This window comes from Juglans microcarpa x Juglans regia, chromosome 1S (assembly GCF_004785595.1).
Source record: "Juglans microcarpa x Juglans regia isolate MS1-56 chromosome 1S, Jm3101_v1.0, whole genome shotgun sequence".
NCBI lineage: Eukaryota > Viridiplantae > Streptophyta > Magnoliopsida > Fagales > Juglandaceae > Juglans > Juglans microcarpa x Juglans regia.
In genome coordinates this window covers 9,831,401-9,851,051 of record NC_054595.1, presented here as the reverse complement: position 1 = coordinate 9,851,051, position 19,651 = coordinate 9,831,401, and the positions used below count along the sequence as shown (strand labels likewise).

The 19,651-nt window shown below is 36.2% G+C and overlaps 1 protein-coding gene across 1 annotated transcript in view; it reads right to left on the bottom strand.

The window, feature by feature from the left end:
- Positions 1 to 13,975: 13,975 nt before the first annotated feature.
- The window catches only part of LOC121247054 (calcium-transporting ATPase 9, plasma membrane-type-like), a 36,116-nt gene continuing 30,440 nt past the window's right edge, over positions 13,976 to 19,651 (bottom strand). The window contains exons 27-33 of the mRNA XM_041145384.1: positions 19,181 to 19,318; positions 18,364 to 18,464; positions 17,621 to 17,666; positions 17,393 to 17,521; positions 14,884 to 14,991; positions 14,700 to 14,791; positions 13,976 to 14,196 (exon numbers count right to left, since the gene is read on the bottom strand). Of these exons, the coding sequence (XP_041001318.1) occupies positions 14,091 to 14,196; positions 14,700 to 14,791; positions 14,884 to 14,991; positions 17,393 to 17,521; positions 17,621 to 17,666; positions 18,364 to 18,464; positions 19,181 to 19,318 (720 nt within the window). The 3' untranslated portion in view covers positions 13,976 to 14,090. The remainder of the gene's footprint in view (positions 14,197 to 14,699; positions 14,792 to 14,883; positions 14,992 to 17,392; positions 17,522 to 17,620; positions 17,667 to 18,363; positions 18,465 to 19,180; positions 19,319 to 19,651) is intronic.

Below are 19,651 nucleotides of genomic sequence, written 5' to 3'. Positions count from 1 at the left end.
GAGCTCGAAGGCCCATCAGGAGAAGGACCCTCTTGTTGATCCAGACCCATCACTTGCATCTCAGGTTAACTCCCTCAATCTTTTCCTGTTTTTACTGATAAAACAGTTAACTACTCCAAAACATTCAAAATGTAAAAGAAAAGCTTGTGGATAGCATTTGACATTAAGGGATAGTGACAATGAGGACCTCAAAATGGGGAGTGCCTTAACATCTTTGAAGAGAGTGGTGGAGCTCCCATTTGTTAGCACAATTCCTATTAAGAAATAGAAGCAGAATGAGAAACAAGAAGTGGTTATTAAAAAAGAACATATGGTGGTGCCTGCTAGGCAGCACCATCAACAGCTATGATTTGCTTAAGTTGGAACTGCCGAGGGCTTGGGAACCCTCGAACAGTTCGTGAACTTCACCTTTTGGTGAAGTCCAAGTTCCCTAGTCTCATTTTTCTAGTGGAGACTAAATGCAGTAGACATGAGGTGGAGCTAGAGAGGAAGGAGTTAGGGTTGCCTAATAGTTTTTTGGTTGATAATAGAGGGGCAAGTGGAGGTTTGGCCTTTCTTTGGAATGATTTAGTGCAAGTGGACTTGTTTTCTTATTCCCAGCTCACATCTCTATCGTAATTGACAAATAGGGGGGGTAAGATGGGATGGATTTGTACTAGTTTCTATGGAAACCCCATGACTTCAAAAAGGCAACAAAGCTGGGAGTTGATACATGCTTTAAAACCTGGTTGGTGTAAACCTTGGCTCTACCTAGGTGATTTTAATGAAATACTACACTATGGTGAGAAGTTTGGGGGAGGATCTAGGCCTTTTGCTCAGATGGAAGGTTTTAGATTAGCTCTGGTGGAGTGTGGATTATATGGCATGGGGTACAAAGGTGACAAATTCACATGGTACAATAACAGGGAAGGTCCTCAGTTTACTAAGGAGAGACTCAATAGGGCTTGGGCTAATTCAGCTTGGCTTGAGAATTTTGGTGGTTACTTAGCTACAACAGTAGCAACAAGCTTTTCTGATCATAGGCCTCTTGTGGTATCCATTGCTTCAGAAGGATAGAGTTTGGTAATGGGGGAAATATCTTTCAAATATGAGGCCAGTTGGGACCTTAAAGAGGAATGTCATAAAGTGGTGGATGAGGCTTGGAAAAGGCCATGGATGATGTCTAATAATTGGAAACGACAACTGAAGGGCTGAATAGACGCAAAGAAAGATTTAGGACATGGAGTAAAGTCTCAGTTGGCTCTACCAAACAACATCTTCACACCAAGCTCCAACAACTTTCTGCACTCCAGCAAGCTGATAAGGGAGATCTGAAAGGACCAATCCAGGCTACAAAGAAAGATATTGACTAGCTGCTTGAGGAGGAAGATACTCGTTGGAAACAAAGGGCCAAGCAAAAATGGCTCCAAGAGGGAGATAGGAACACTAAATTCTTCCACCAGTGTGCTTCACAAAGGAGAAAAAAGAATACTATCAAAACAGTGGCAGATGAGGCTGCTTCTATAGCAAAGACTCCTGAAGAAGTCAGTGCAAAATTCCAACTCTTCTTTTAGAACTTGTTCACAACTTCCAATCCTAAGGGTATTTCTAAATCCTTGCTTCATTTAGAGAGCAAAGTTACCGACGAGATGAATGAAAAACTGTTGAGAAAGTACACTAAGCAAGAAGTGAAAGAGGCAGTTTTTAGCATGAATCCTCTAAGCTCCCCTGGACCAAATGGGTTTACCCTGCATTCTATCAAAATCATTGGAGTCTAGTGGAAAATGAGGTATGTGAATCTGTTTTGTTTATTCTTAATTCTAATGGCAATGTTGATGCTATTAATGCTACTAATATTGCATTGATTCCTAAGATTAATAGACCCTCAAAAGTATCTGAATTTCAACCTATTAGTCTTTGTAATGTCATGTATAAAATTGTCTCAAAGGCCATAGCAAATAGACTGAAGCTTATACTCCCAGAGATCATTTCTGCTACACAGTCAACTTTTGTCCCAGGCAGGCTTATTTCAAACAATATTATTGTGGCATTCAAGGTCTTGCACACAATGAATAACATAATGTCTGCTAAGGAGGGGTACATGGCCTTAAAGCTCGACATGAGCAAAACTTATGATAAGATTGAATGGAAGTTTTTGAGAGAAGTGATGAAAAAGATGGGATTGGCTCAGAAGTGGATACATTTGGTGATGAAGTGTGTGGAGACTATCTGCTATTCAATTTTATTGAATGGATTCCCTCAAGAATATTTCAAGCCAACTAGAGGAATTAGGCAGGGAGACCCTTTGTCTCCCTACCTTTTTATTCTTTGTGCAGAAGTTCTTAGCTCCTTACTCAATCATGCTGAACATTCAAAGGCCATTTCAGGTGTTCCAATTGCTAGGGGAAGGGTTCACATCAACCATCTGCTGTTTGTAGATAATAGCCTCTTATTTTGCAAAGCAAATTCCCTTGAGTGGAGTAGGTTGTTGTTTGTGCTCTCTTTATATGAAAATGCTTCTGGTCAACACCTCAATAAAGAGAAAAATTCAATTGATTTTAGTAGGAACACGTCTCATGAGAACAAGGATTTAATTATGAGCATAGTAGGTGTGAGGTCCAATCAGCCATATGAGTAATACTTAGGCCTTCCAGCTCTAATAGGGAGATTAAGAACTCAGTCATTCAATCTCATTTTGGACAGAATCAAGTAAAAACTAAGCAGTAATAAAGTCAAGATGCTTTCTCAAGCAGGGAAGGAGATCTTTATCAAATTAATTGTCTAGTCAATGCCTACTTACAATATGGCAGTTTTCCAACTCCTTGGGCCCTTTTGAAAGAAATTAATAAAATAAGCTGTTGAAGAATTACTGGAGGGGTCAGATTGAAAAGGAGAAAAAGATCCACTAGATCTCTTGGAGTTCCATGGTAAAGGCAAAGATGATTGGGGTCTTGGCTTTCAAGACTTACATAGCTTCAACCTTGCTATGTTAACAAAGCAAGGGTGGAGGCTGCTACAATACCCTTAAGCACTTGCTTCTAAGGTTTTAAAGGCTAAATATTTTCCAAATGGCCATTTCTTCAAGGCTAAAGTGGGGGAGTAAACCTTCATACATATGGAGGAGTATAATGGTAGCCAAGCAGCTAGTAGAGAAAGGCGCTAGATGGAGGGTGGGGAATGGCTCTAACAGCAATATTCTGCAAGACAGATTGGTTCCTAGGCCATATTCTTTCAGAATTCAAGGTGCTATGAGAGGGGTGAATCCTGAGGGTATAGTCAGTGAACTTATTGGCCAAAATACAAGGCAATGGAAGACTCAAGTGGTGGAGAAGTTGTTCTCTCAGAAGGAGGTAGAGCCTATTAAACAAATCTCCATAAGTTATTCTAACTGTGTAGATAAGCTAATTTGGAATGAGACTTCTTAAGGCGCTTTTGCAGTCAAAAGTGCATACCATTTGCATAAGGAGTTAAAAGATATGGATAATGGATAGGCTTCGAGTAGCTCTCAACACAATCAATTATGGTCAAAGCTGTGGAAATTGAGAGTTCCTCCTACAGATAAAATTTTTCTATGGAGGGCCTGCAATGAGGCTTTATCAACCAACTTTAATCTGCACAAGAAGAAAATCCTAGAGACGTCTTATTGCCCTATCTACTTACAAGAAGAAGAAACAGTCATACAAGCCTTATGGACGTGCCCAGTTGCAGAAGATGTCTGGCATCAATGTTTAAGACAGATTCAAAAAAGTCCATCCAATTTTAATACCCTCAGAGATTTGTTTCTTGAACTGGATTCAGTTGGGGGCCAGGAGATAGTGAAAGAGTTAGCAGTGATTGGCAAGCGCATATGGTTGAGAAGGAATGGTTATGTTTTCCAAAAAGAATTTAAGGGCCCTAATTCAGTAGTTGAGCATGCCAAGTCTATACTAAAGGATTTGATGGATCTGAACTCACAAGATTCAGTTAAGTCTCGACAGCAACAACAGATGCTCTCAACTTGGCTACCCCACCTTTCTAGGTTTCCAAAATTAATTGGGATGCAGCAATTGACAAGTCCATATGCAAAGTTGGTATTGGTCTTATTGTTAGAGATTGGAATGGGTTGGTGTTGGCAACATTAAGACAATTCAGGTCACTCTATCCTGATCCTTTTCTTTCTAAATCTGTTGGGGCTATGGAAGCTGCCTATTTTGGTTCTCACTTGGGACTTAAAAGGATAATACTAGAGGGTGATTCACTCCTAGTTACTCAAGCTATTAATGGCAAATAGAGAACTAGTCTGCATCTGGCATGATAATTGATTATATTAAGGGTCAGCTATCTTTCTATGAATCATGGTCAGTCATACACATTCGAAGAGAGGGTAATAAGGTAGCTCATGTGCTTGCCAAGAATGCCATTTTGTCTTCTGCATCATCTGTTGATCTAGGCAGTATTCCCTCTTGTATTCTTGATTACATTTTAAGAATGATACTATGAAGAAGTTTCTTTTTTTAAAAAAAAAAAAAGTTATGACTTCAGGTACTACATGTGCAACATGTTATATGGCCATAATATATTTTCAACTGTAAGGTTGGCATACACACTGGGTGGGATCCTAGTCGAGATCCCCATGTGTGGGTGTAGAAGCATTCTTTAGTAAAGGGGTGGGTCCCACCAATGATTGAGTAATAGTTATAAATATATTAATAAAAAATAATATTTATGAGTAATTAAAAAATTTATCATAAATAAATTTAAATCTCAAAATATATTGGGAAGTTGTTGGCTGAAATTAATCTATAATTCTAAAAAATAATTTCTCCTTTTTAAAAGATATTATTCTTAAAGATATTATTATTCTAAAAAATGATTTAAATCCCAAAATATATTGGGAAGTTGTTGGCCAAAATTTATAATTTTTATTTTTTAAAAGATATTTTTATCTATTTATTTTTCTGTATATAAGAAATTCATCATTTTTTATTCTACTTATAAATTATAATATTTTTTATTATTGTAATAAATAAGTATATGAATTATGTTGTAGATTTGTTTTAAATAATTTAATAATTTCAATTTTTTTAATAAAACCCCAAAATGCACTTCTATTCAATACTCACAAAATTATCAATTTCTTTGTGAAAATATATTATTCTATTTTAATCACAAATGGATTTTTTTTACTGTGTGATTCTTTTTACTATTTATGTCAGAAAGTAATGAGATGAGTTTGAAAAATTAGAGATGAAAAAGAGATGTGAAATTAACTGTTTGGATAGACAAAACTATCTCATCTGTACAGACCAAGTTTCATCTCATCTGGCAAACCAAACAGGGCCTTATACCTTTTTTAATTTTTTAAATATCCATTTGTTTTGGATGCTAATATTTTACCTATAAGCTACTTATTTCCTGTGTGCTGTGCATTTCAATCACTATAGACATATTTGAATATTCTTATGTTAAATGAAATATTGGAAGGCGCCCATGGTTAGCATGGAAATAAGCATTATCATTGAACTTTGTGAAGAATTCTAGATTTGAGGGTTATCCTGTTTTGTAATTTGGTTTTCAGATTTGTTCTTTATATGAATACATGATACAATGCTTTAAATAAATAAATAAATAAAAAATGAAATGCATAATCTTTTGTTTTAATTTTTCTGAACTTGGTGCTCCATACTCTTCAACTAATCTGAATATCTTAAATATGAATTTTCTTGTACTATTATTATATGTCATTGCAATTTATACATGAAAAAGGAATTCCTCACCTAGATGCCAAACCTATAATATTTATGTAAAGAATTGTGTTTATAAACTTGATAATTTTCGATGTGCAACTCTCACCAACAAGAGCTTGCCAATTGAATGGTGATTTTGTATATTGGCCCATTTATGTAAGAGCAGTGCTACATCCACCGAGGATGTAGCACGAGACCGGTCCCAAGAAGAACATAATTTGTTTTTTATTTATTTTTTCTCATTCATTTTTTTTATATTCTTAAATAGTTTTTTTTAAAAAATCACAATAGCACTAAAAAACACTTCCTTAATCACTAAGTAACAAAAAAAAAAATGGTTTTTATCAAGACCCAAATGTCGATGACTCTAGCATTTTTCTTTATGTAAAGAATGGTGTTTTTAATTGGGTGTTGCTTAGAATCTGTATTTGAAGAGCTTTCATCTTGGTTTTTGTCATCAATTCAACGTTCCCAACTTAATTTTCATGAATCTCCAAGTTATAAAATGATAATGTATTTGTGAAGGGAGTAAATCCCTTGGGTCGTGCTATAGAAGTAAGGCCCAAGTCAGAGCCCAGATATGTGGTTTGGGTAGGGCCGAACATATTGGGAAGACTTGGGTTGGAACCTGGGTATGAGATCCGAGTCAGGCCATGTTCATGTTAGGAGCCCAATCAGAAGATACATGAAAGGCTTAAGAAAGAAGGAATGTCGCATTCAATGTAACCTAGGAATATTCAGAGCAATTCACACCGAGTATTAATGAGATAGTAGAAACTTAGGAAAAAAGGTTTGCCGCATTCAAATGCAGATGATAGAGCTTGAAAAGGGAGACACGCCGCCATATTTATGAGATAGGAGGAACTCAGAGCAAAAAGCATGCCCCATTCAATGCAACCTAGAGCTCAAACTACACCTAGCGAACGTAAATGCTTTATAGCTCGGCGAGTAGGCGGCATAAGTATATGATCTCATACAAAACAACACCCCAATACCATGGAGATCAGGTCGGCAAGTATAAGTAGACACCACCTGCAACCAACAAGAAAGTTAATTTTTACACTCATCTTCATTATTATTCTCTCTTCATCTCCTACACCAAAACTGATTTAAGTATTGGAAGTACAATGGACCCCAAGGTCCCCCTTCTCCATTGTGCAGGTGATGATTCGAGCACTGTTTGCATAGAGTTGCCCAGGCCCGCGAAACACGACATCAACATTATTCTTCCATTTCGAAGAGTTTACTTAATGAATTTCTACTATTATCTGTTTTTGATGAGGGATTTTATTCCTATTGGGACTTTTTTATTCCCTCGACCGAATGCTAGGCATATATGCCTTGCACGTAGCACTATATATATGTGTGTGTGTATAATTAGTGTGGGAAGGCTATTTCCGACTTAAATGTTTCTTAACTCAGTATTTCTAGGCCTACTGACACGTACCATTTGAAAGTTGTGCAATATTTTATAAGCAAGTAATTAGGTTGGTCAAAATTTCAAAATTTCTGACTCCGCCCGTCATTCGCTCCGATTCCGACGAAGTCGAAGTGGTTGGATTTCGGAGTAACTCCGAATAGGGAGTTGGAGTCGGAGTAGGAATCGGAGGACTCCTAATTTAAAAAAATAAAATAAATCAAGATGTAAAACGATGTGACATCTGGGTTTTTTTTTAAAAAATTAAACGATGTTGTTCCACTTAATGTGGAACGACGTCGTTTTATTACACGAGGGGGGGCCAAAACGCAGGACCCCCCCCCCCCCATTCCCTTCTTCCTTCTTCATTCTCCCTTCTCTCTCGCGTCTCACGCTTGAAGACTCTGAACCAGTGAAGTGTCTCACGTCTCTCTCACGTCTCTGTTGCCGTCGTTCCTTTTTGCTCCTCCGTGCAACTTCAAGCCGAGCTTTAGCCTCCATTCAGCTTCAGCCTATGGTGAGAGTGAGGGGTTCCGAGCCCTAAAATTAAATCAAACAATTTAATTAATTAATTTTATGTGCACATCTCTTGTGAATTGGTATTTTGTTGTGATTCTTATGAATTGGTCTTGTAAATTTATAGTAAGAAAATGTGTTTAATGAAATGTATGATGTGTTTGTAAGTTATGTTGCATGCATGCATAGTGTTTGATAAAATGTGTAAGAGATGTTATTCTTTCAAAAAGCTGCGTGTAAATTTGTAAACGGGCAATTTGAATCAAGAAATGAGCTCTCTGCATTTAAGGATCACATAAGAGACTTCCTTGTGCAATCAAAAGAATCAGATTTTTTCTTTTCTCTGTGTTATATATTTTTGCTTCTTTTTCCTGTGTTTTACTGTTTTTTTTTTCTCTGCATTTTTGCTTATTTCCTTCTTCTCAAAAGCTGAAGGAAATGAGACTTTGAGTATATAGCTGCATTGGAGTATATAGAATAGTTTCAAATCCTAGTAAATAATCGTATGATCCATCAAAGACTCCAATTACTTGCCATCAGCCATATGATGACAACTTGACAAGTCTTTGATCGTATCGTTTAAGATACGTGCCTTAGGGGTGGGCAGCGGGGCCCCGCCCCCGCTGCCCCACCCGGCTTCCGCCCCTCCCCCGCATGGGCGGGCGGGCGGGCTAACCCGCTCCGCCCATGCGGGGGCGGGGTCCCCCGCCCCGCATAGAGAGGGTATAGCGGGGGCGGGGGGCGAGATGACCCCAGCGGGGCCCCCTATATAAAGATTGGCCTAGGAGGCCAAATCAATCCAAAATTTAACTCTAATGAGTTTAAATTTTTTTATATTTATAAATTTTAATTTATTATTTAAAATATATTATAATTTTGGTCTAAAAAAATATTTTTAGACCAAAAATTTTTTTTTTTTAACATAATGGCGGGTGGCGGGCGGATGGGGGTTTTTCCCCCGCCCCCCGGCACCGGGGTGGGGAGCGGGGGGAAAATCCCCAACCCGGCATGGTGCGGGGCGGGGTGCGGGGAAGGGCACCCCCCGCCCCGCACCATGCGGGTAGCAGGCCTAACGTGCCTGATCTCGAAGGCCATTGAGATTATGATGGTTGCAACTTGCATAAAGCTGGAGCTATTTTTTATTTTTTTATTGAGATTTTGGATCATTGAAAGTTGGTGATCACATTGGAAAGTTCCCATCTTAATCCTTAGAGAATACCCACACCCCTATATATATCCAATCGTAAACCAAACTCCTTAATCATTTATTGGGTTTTCAAATCAATAATAATAAAATAATTATGTGTAAATTCTGCAATGAGACTTTGACACAGTCGCCATCTACATCAGTCCCTTTTTTAACTATATGAGACTCGGTTTCCATGTAAAACCCGTTAAAAGGAATGGCCATGTTTCCATGTAAGGTGCATTCTAGGGACTGCATTTCATTGCCTCTTATCTAAATATAGAAAAATAAAAATAAAAAACTAAAAAGGCTACTGTTGAATATAAAAATAAAAAGTTGACCTTTTAAAAAAATAAAAGGTTATGACTTTTGAGAGCATGCAACACATTCTTTTTATTGCACTAGGGCTATGCATTACTCTTTTATAAATTTTTTAGTGGAGTCTATATTGGAAGACCACATTTATTTTTGCGTTAATTTAAATGTTTAATATAACCTAGTTATTTTTTAAACTAATTTTTTGTTTCTAATTTATTTTTTCAGCTTCTTTGATTGTGATATGGATCGTCCATAAGGGGATGTGGCGGATGCTAATGCTACAGCTCCTACACCGGTGGGTACTTCCACCCCTAGAACCACATCTAGGGCAGCTACATCTAGAGCAGCTACATCTTGTGTAAGTAGTCGACTCCCACTCCCAATAGACATCTAGAGCAGCCCATTGAGCAAGATCAACCACCACGGCCTTCTAAAAAGAGGTCGTAGACATGGGAGCATTTCACCAAAATTCCTGGTGATATTGCAAACCCGGTAGCAAGATGTCATTACTGTGGGCACTTTGTAGATGTCATTCGAAGAAGCAAGGCACCAGTGTGTTAATAGCACATCTAAATGGTTGTCAACGATATAAGATAGTGAAGGGATTGGTGGCCACTGATCAAAACCAACCTTAATTACCAAACTTCTACAGCCACTGATGGTACACAGACTATGAAATTGGTCAATCAACACAGTGAGAAGATGTTGAGGGACATGCTTGTAGAGATGATAATTACTGATGAGATGCCCTTTACCACAGTCGGGAAAAGAGGCTTTCGAAAGTTTCTAAATTTTGTTAAGCCACGATTTTCCATTCCATCACAGTATACGATGATGCGGGATTGTATGAAGAGGTATGCGAAAGTCAAGGCGAAGATGAGAAATATGTTTATTACCACTGGCCAAAGAGTGTCGTTTACGGCTGACACATGGATTTCCATACAGAACATCTACTACATGTGTATCACAGCACACTACATTGACAGTGAGTGGATTTTGCATAAAAAAGATTATTAGTTTTAAAGATATTGTGGATCATAAAGGTGCATCCATTGGAGCCAAAATGGATGATTGTTTGAAGGACTGGAGAATTCGAAAAGTGCTGTGTATTACAGTTGACAATGCCAGTGCCAAGGAAACAACAACTGATTGATTTAAGCGGAACACGACAGTGAGAGATGATGTCATTCAGGCCCACGAGTTTATTCACGTTTGATGTTGTGCTCATATCATCAACCTCATAATTGTTGAGGGGTTAAAAGAGATTGATGATTCCATTACCCGAGTCCGCAACATTGTACGATATATGAGGGGTTCTCCTCAAAGGCTTGCCAAGTTTAAGGCAATAGCAGAAGATCTTAAGATTGAATGTTCTAGTATATTGTGTTTGGACGTTCTAACTCAATGGAACTCTACATTCATAATGTTAGATGTGGCACAGAAGTACCAAAAAGCATTCGAGCAAATGGAGGTCGAGGATGGGGGCCTGAGGTATGCTTTGTTGGAGCTAGTAGGACAGGGGCTCGGTGCTCCCGACGCACATGATTGGACCAATGCGAGCTACTTTGTTGAATTTTTAAGAATTTTTTATGACATAACCATGCGGCTATCTGGATCCAAATATACGACTGCGAACTCATTCTTCAGCGAGTTCTCGGAGCTTCACTTCCACTTGGAAAATAGTTGTACTGACTTTGGTGGATTGTTACCTGCTATGGCTACGAGGATGAAAACCAAATATGATAAATATTGGGAGAATATTGAGAAGATAAATAGATTGCTATTTGTGGCTGTGATCCTTGACATCTGATATAAGTTGGCCATTCTAGAATTTTGGGTAAATTTCGTCCTCAGCGCAGTGAAGGCTGTAAAGTTTATTAGAGTGCTAAAAAGTGATATTGATGACCTATATAATCACTATAGCAATAGTTGTCAGCCTTCATCCGCAGCTGGTAGCTCCTCACATTCGAGGCCGATGGGGTTGACAACTTCCTCAGGTGATACTGACCCATCTGTAGGGGTTAGAGGCCATCGTAATATCCAGCAGTATCATCAACTCATGTCAACAAGGAATATTATGCATTGTACATCTGAGATTGAACGATATTTTATGGAAGCTGTCGAGGCACCTAGTGATGTATTTTAGTTATTAACTTGGTGAAAAGTTAATTCCACCAAGTATCTAGTTCTTTCTCATGTAGCCCAAGATGTGCTAGTCATTCCTGTCACTACGGTTGCCTCAGAGTCGGCATTTAACACTGGAGGTCACGTGTTGGATGCTTATCAGAGTTCATTGTCACCGTCAACCGTGGAGGCCCTTGTTTGCACGTAGAATTGGATAAGTGAAACGCTCATTGGACTAGATACCGTTGGTGTTGATGCTGAGAGCTATATGCTTGAAACAGATAAGTTTATATGCTTTTAAATGATTATTTAATTATTTTTAATGTTTCTAAGTTCTACTTTTTATGATTTTATAGATCTAATTGTGAACCTTAACATAATTACCGATGACTGAGAGTCTGAGACGAACGCCCCTTGAGAGTTGGGATGGAGTTGAGAGAACCCTATTTCTTGGTAAGAATCAAATTCTACTTTTACTGTGTTCAATTTTTTATTATCAAGTATTTTTTCATTTATTGATTGCAACTTTCTATCTTCATTTCAGGCATGACTAAAAAGCATTTGAGTGAAATCTGTGTTTAATATTTATTTAGTTATATTTCAATTTCAAATCAATGTTGTTATTACGTTATAAATGAGACTGTTATAACTTATGATTACATCAGCCACGTTATTTAGTTTTTAAACTATTGTTTTTTTTTTTTTTTTTTTTTTTTTTTTTTTTTTTTTTTTTTTTTTTTTTTTTTTTTTTTTTACAGATTTGGACTTGGGCTTTGGTGATCATATTTATGTAGTTATTTTTATGTAGTTACATTACATTGTGCTCGATCCTAGCAAAGACTAAAATAAGGACCCACCACGTGATACTCTAATTTAAGCCGCATTGATTTTTGTCTTTTTCTTTTTCTTTTTCATATTCTCCAATATTAATTATCTTCTTTGCAATTAAGATTTTGGCCAATTGAGTCATGTTGTTTAAAACTTTTATTAGTATCAGATTCTTCATTCATTTGCAGGTAGTAAAGTTTTGAATCTTTTGATATATATTATAGTACTGGCACCCCAAAGGCATATTAATTTGTCTCCACAACGTCTTCTATACACAAAACAAATGTCCTAAACTGACGTACAACTCGATTTGTAAGAAACGTAGAGAAACAAACTGTCGGACTCCGAACAGAGGTCGAAGTTGTTCGGAGTCAGAGGAAAAATTTGGCTCTGACTTGGAGGACGGAAACGACAACTCCAACTCCGTCAGAGTCGGAGCTCAGCCCTACGAGTAATGCTACTCATCATTCCAATTTCCATCATCTTCCCATCATCTTATGAATGATGTGACATTAAATTATTGGAGACTATTTATTATATTTCACTTGTGAACCTATAATATAATGCCACATCATAGAATGATGAGAGGATGAAGAGAAAATAGATTATGAGAAAATAGATGATAAATAGATTTTTTCCTTACAAGCTGATTGCTAACACTACAAAAAATAAAATAAGATTTAAAAACCAAGAGGAAATAAAAACATTAAAAAAAAAAAAAAAGCCGGTACTACCTTTTTTTTTAATATTTAATCTGTAAGTCTTTTAAAAGGTTTAATTACTTCTTAGCTTTTTTAATTTGATTTTTTATTCCAAGTTCGGTGTTTTTAAATAGTCGTTTGATTTTTTTGATGTTATTTTCATAACCGTTTGATCAATAGAGTTGATGTCTAAAATATGTGTCAAACTTCAATTGGATTTAACATGACGATTACGATTATTCAGGGGAGATGATCCAAAGGACCATTACTGATCAAAATGCAAAAGTCATAAATCAGACTGGTAATCGGCACCATGCTTAATTATGCATTCAAACCTCGTTTGTTTTTTTTTTAAAAGGAAATGAATTGACATTAAAATTAAAAATTAAATAAAATATTGTTAAAATATATTTTTTTAATAATATTTTTTTAAAATTTAAAAAAATTAAATTATTTATTTTATTTTATGTAAAAATTTTAAAAAAATTATAATAATTAGATAAGATGAACTAAACCAATTGAAAAACTCAAGTGCGCTCTCTCAAGTCTCAATCATGGATCGAGTGAAAACGAAGCCCAAACTTAGCATGCAATGGCTATTTCATGCCCTTATAGCAGCTCTCTGGCCTTGACTATTTAGGTTGCGTTTAGATATTGAACTGAGTTAAATTGAATTAAGTTGAGATAATAAAATATTATTAAAAAATTATTTTTTAATATTATTATTATTATTTTAAGATTTGAAAAAGTTGAATTGTTTATTATATTTTATGTAAAGATTTAAAAAAATTATAATAATGAATTAAAATAAGTTTATGTATCAAACGAAGCTGAGCAGGTAATAATTTTTCAGAACTAAACTTTTATGAAAGAATTTGAGCCTTTTCTCAAAGAAAACTCATTGGCTAAAACACCATTGCTGCCACTTCCAGCGACAACTAATCGTGAATGCCACTTTGTGATCGACATCTTTCACTGCCGCCATTATCAATGCATAGGTTATATACATCTCATTAGAAACCCTGCCCGTCAAGCTTACCACAGTCAACAAGATACTTTTCTTTTGACAAGAAGATTTTTTTATGAGACATTTTTCATACCCAACAAATGGTACGATTATCACATATGGATTGTTTATTGCATATGCAATTTCTTTACAAAAGGAGGGACACAAGCTGCATGGTCAGTAGTAATAAATGACATATTCCAGATGTAAACAAGTATATCATTATTTCTTGCTGTTCAAGTGCCTAATGTGGCATTGCTTTTAACATCTCGCCATAATTAGTTGTAATTCAAGCATTACGACCGTTTCTGCATCGCTGGATTGGCAAGCGGAAGTACTTCGCGAACGGAGTTCTGGGAACTGGGATGAGCTTCCCAACCATAGCCAGAGGCCAGCTGTCAGAATTACAAGGGAAAAAGTTCAAGCCCATATCAACTGGAGTAAAATCAGTTTTACATACTTTATTTTGTTCACCTATAGTAACAAATGTAATGAGAACTAGTTCGGAGGTCTAATTAGGAATTAGTTGGCTGTCAAAACAATGTTCGGATAGTTTTAGATCATGTGACCCCTCATTCGCAGTTATTTCCCATTTTCCTTTTTTTGCTGCAAGAAAGGATAGACTATACAGTTTAAAGATCCCTCTGTTTGGCAGTTCTTTGGAAAATATCACAAAGCTTGGTATAACATTAAATAATATTTCCTTTTTTCGACATAAAAATGGTTTCCTACAGTTTAGACTAATTAAATGGTGTTGAATGTAAATGTGATAACACACTGACACAATATAGGATGCATTGCAGAGGTTTCAGAAATTCGATGAAACAAGACTCCAATTATTTTTATATCCAGACTTGAAGTCTTTTATCAATAGCTACTGACAAATGACTGAACTAACCTGACAAGACCAATACCAATGGTTATAAGCCATTGCATCCCACTGAGTTTTACTGTTGATGTAAATTTTCCAAGGAATTCAATGATAATTATCTACAAAATTGTTAAAACAAGCATTATTAATAGCAAGTGATTGCACATGTGAAATACTGAGAGTTTGTTAAAACATTATAGTGGCTCGTTACCTGAAGTACTAAAGTCATTCCAACTATACCCATGAAGAGGTGGTTTCTGGTGACTCCACTGAAGACGTTTATTTCATCTGGTTTCCGAGCATTGAACTCGTTGAATATCTGTATTTGAAACATTGGCAAACTAAATGTTGCAACATATATAGATAGGAAAGTAAAAGTAAGTTAAAAGTACACAATTAGGTAAAAGGTCAGTTATCTTTATTTCATTGAAATCCATCTATGATATCCAATTAATTTAAAACCTTTTCAAATTGGATTTAATTGGTTCAAAATGTTGAATTAGAACCCAAGACTAAATTCACAAGGCACTCTTGTCAATGATTAGTTAACTAGTTATTTGACTAGACTGGCCCAAACATTAGTTTCTACTTTTCTACCCTGATATTCTAAGCTTTAGATTAGTTTCATAAGGTTCTAAAACACAAAGATCAGCTATTCAATTAAAATTTAATTTCCACAAGATTTCAGAAGTCAATTTGTGTTCAAACCCTAGTTTCCGACTCGTCTTTGGCGATTTAGATGAGTTTTCTCTATGTTGTCTTAAGTTTTTCCTTCAAGATTCACATGTAGTTCTTGAATGACCATCCCAATGGATTCTTTTATCTTCTTGAATGGTTTTGACAACACCAGTGCAAGAATCGATCTTTCACAAAAACTAGTGTGATTGTCATGACAACCATTTTGGCTACTCATGGTTCTTTCACAGTGTTTTTTTTTTTTAAATGAGAAATCCATTCCTCTCCAGTTTGTTTTTTGATTGTGTTGATGTTAAGTCAAGACTTTAGAATAAAATAAAAATGGAGAAAGATGCATTCAGTGTGCTGTTCTGCTGTCTACACAATCTGCCAATAATAAGTTCCGTAAACAACATGATTATGGCAATGTTGCTTGATTTTATGATGTATGATTTTTAAACATACTTTTGAAGTGGCATGTTAGAATTTTGAAACAAAGCTAGAATTGGTGAAAACAAAGTTTTACAAGCCATGTTGTCACTTAATGTTAGAATCTCGTATCATCAACAATTTGAGCTGAATAGTGAATACTCGATTAATTTATATGTCTTGACATTCAATAAAACATGGGGATCCTTGTTCAAACTTGGTTCATATAATACTAACTAAGCTCGAACTCAACAAGAGCTCAAATCAAACAAAGTAAAACAAGGCGAGCTCGAGCTCGGCTTGAAATTGAATTCAGTTTTTTAGGAAGGTAAGATGATTTTATGTCAATGACATTGTGAATATAGCAAGTGGCGGAGTTATCAGGCTGAAACAATTTTTTACAGCAGTGCTTTTCACACCAAAGATTTGGGTAAACTTGCATACTTCATTGGAATTTGGAATTGAGGTTGCAAGGTCAAAGATAGGCATCAACTTATCTCAGAGGAAGTATGTATATGCTCGAGGAAGCTGAAATCTTGGATAGATGGAGGAGACTTGTTCTTGGATCTCAGCAGAAACAATCAACTAGTTGGGAAACTCAATTATCTCACCATCACACTATCAGATATCTCATATGCAGTTAGTGTGGTGAGTCAGTTCTAAGACATTCTGAGATTCACATTGGGACATTGCCATCCTTATTATTCGAGATACCAGAAGAAAGCCCAGGGTGAGGTATACTATTTAGGAAAATTGGTCATCTCAGGGTAGAAGACTTCATGGTCGCATGAATCTAGAGTTGGAGTCTTTACCAAGAAGAGGTACTAAGTGTTTGTAGCAAAGTAGAAACTTCATATTTAATATGCTATTTTCATATCGAAGACTGAGTTTAATGTTTAAGTTTCTTTAAGAGGGTGAACCTCTAAGAGGTTTTCATGACATGGTATGTTGTTTAGTCTATCAATAAAGTTTGCTTTGATTTTAAGTTTTGGTAGACTAAATACTTTTTCTCACAATCACCTATAAATTGCTTATGCATTCACCGTCTGAACATGATCTAAAATCCTTCCCTAGCAAAGGTTTGTTGTTTTCTGAACATGATCCCTTCTGAATAGAAACTAATAGAAATGCATATTAGGTTGGATCAGCTGTGAATTGCAAGTCTAGTAATCTACTTCAGGGTATTGCACTTTTGTGGGAGAAAATTTTGTGACTTGACATTGCAAAAAAACATAATGGTCGCTAGGCCAAGTTGCAAAAGCATTGTTCAAAGCCATGGCACATGTAGTTTGAGTTATTATAGTTGACCATATTGTTGAAGGGAGAAGGGTATGACTAATGATACCGTAAGATGGTGCTATGAAAATAGGGCAGCAATTAACATAGCACACAACTGGCCCGACAACATGATTGCAAGCGAAATATCTTTGTCACAGCTTAGAATATACTTTGAAAATGGAAGAATCTATTAGCGCATTTCACACAACTATATTGTACCTATCCGACTCTAGTACAAATAACAGGTTATTGGAATGAGAACCCAATTATGGGTTCTTTTCCTCCGACGGTCACACACTCTCTCTATCCCCCCATGGGTGCAGGAATGAATTACTTACTTGGCAAAGGACAAATGCATTGAATATCACAGTGTTCTTCACTCGAGTTGGATTTTCTACATTGTCAAGATGAAGAATACTCGTGCCCCAGAAGTTGAGAACAAGGAGAACACTAACTTGATACGAGGCCTGCAATATCAAGTATATAAGTAGAACAGAACAGAAATATATTTCACATTTTCTGTGGTGCTATCTTCCAATAAAATAAAGCTCATAGAGAACAGATACCTGAATGAGTAGGTTCCTCCACATGACATTAGTTATTAGAGGTTCCCTAGGAAAACAGACACAAGATATCTCATCACTCCAAATCATATGATTTAAATAGTGGCTCAAGCAGTCAATATGATCATACAAATATAGAAAAAACATTCAAACATCCACATAAAGCTTCTCCAATTTTAATTTACTAAAGAGATCCTAAACCCCATAGTTCTAAAACAAGCATGAATTAAGGGAGGGTAAAGAGAGGAAAAGAAATTAAAACAGAGTGGACCATGACTCTACACCTCCTTTCCATCCTCTCCTAACAGAAAAAACACTCAGCTTAATAATGCACTAGACCGAGAATGATGAAAATTCAGCATTATTCATAATAATTCAGAAAAGCCAAGCCAAATCAGTAGACCTGCAGATTGTGGCATCAAACATTTGGAAATAAATTTAACCATAACATGGATCCTGCTTCCTCACGATATCCGATACTACTGAAATAACAGAAACCATTGTGATAATGAACAGTATGTACTAAGCCATTTGTCTTGAAATTTTACAAGGGTAATCAGCTGAGTATTTTACAAGTACAAGCAAAACCTACACTAAAAAGTGACAACAATATGAACTAAAATTTATAAAACAGATATAATGGCAATAACATATATAATATCATGAAACCAAACTACATAGAACTTGAAAAGCACTGAATCTATAACTATATAACTACATAATCAGTAATGAACATTAGCACAAACCTTCGGCCAACTGGTGATCTATGCATAAGGTGGTCGGTTGGTAGTTCTGTAGCCAAAGCAAGTGCTCCAAGAGTATCCATTATTAGATTAACCCATAGAAGCTGCAGCAATGAGACACATGGCAATTTCATTCTTGGTAACTTGAAGGGACAATTGAGTGATAACATAAAAAAATGGCCAACTGCAAGCAATTCAACTTCATGATGGCATAGACAACCAATAAAACCAAGAGCACTAAATTATGGTGAAAGATTAAGTGCCAGATGTTGTGTACTTGAAAACTTCCCCAGAGAAAAATGAACAAATAAAAGCATTTATAGCTCATTGTGATATCGAAAGATCAGGAAACAGACATATACATACATACATACATACATACATACATACATATATATATATATATATACACACACATATAGAAAGACAAACTTAAATTCCAATTGTTATCTTTGCCAGCTCCTTGTGTATAAATTTTTTTTTATGCAATGAGATCATGTAATCATCTTAAGATTAACAAAACACATTTATATGAAGGAACTGATAGAGTGTGGGGCCCAACAGTCTATTTTATGAATAAAGCAATGGTATGAAAAAAAGCAGGTTTTGTCAGTATATTCATCAGAAACTTAAATTTTCCGAGAAAGCTCATGCCAAAAGTAGTGATAAATGCATATATTTTGGACCTATTCCCAGATTCTTCATCCGGTCCACATGTCATATTTGAGAGTGCTCAAAGCAAGTTCATAACCAATTATTACAGTACCCACTATCTGAGGGGTAGAGAGGGAGGGAGAGAAAGAGAGAGAGAGAGAAGAACCTGCACTGCATTTAAAGGAACATCACCAGAGGATACTGCCGCCACAACATTAATTGCAAGAGCTGCGACATTAACAGTGAGCTGGAATTGAATAAATTTCTGAATATTTGCATATACAGAACGTCCCCAGCGGACAACCTAGCCAGAGTAAATAAAGAAAATCCATACACATTACAAATATGAGATATTGGGGATTACTATAACTTTTCTACCATATTCAATCACATAAGAAAGAAAATATGTGCACCATAACTTATTATTAGTCAACATAAATCTACAAGGTATTTGCACTGGACTCATGGGATCATATATAACATTAAATGGCTTACCTGAGACCATAGTGGTAAACCCCACGTGAAAGAGGCAGCTACTTATTCCTTGATGGGATAATATATAATCAGTAAACTCAACAAAGTCCCCATTGAGAAGCTTAGGCTGTTAAATTGTAGCACAACCAATCCCTCTCCCCAA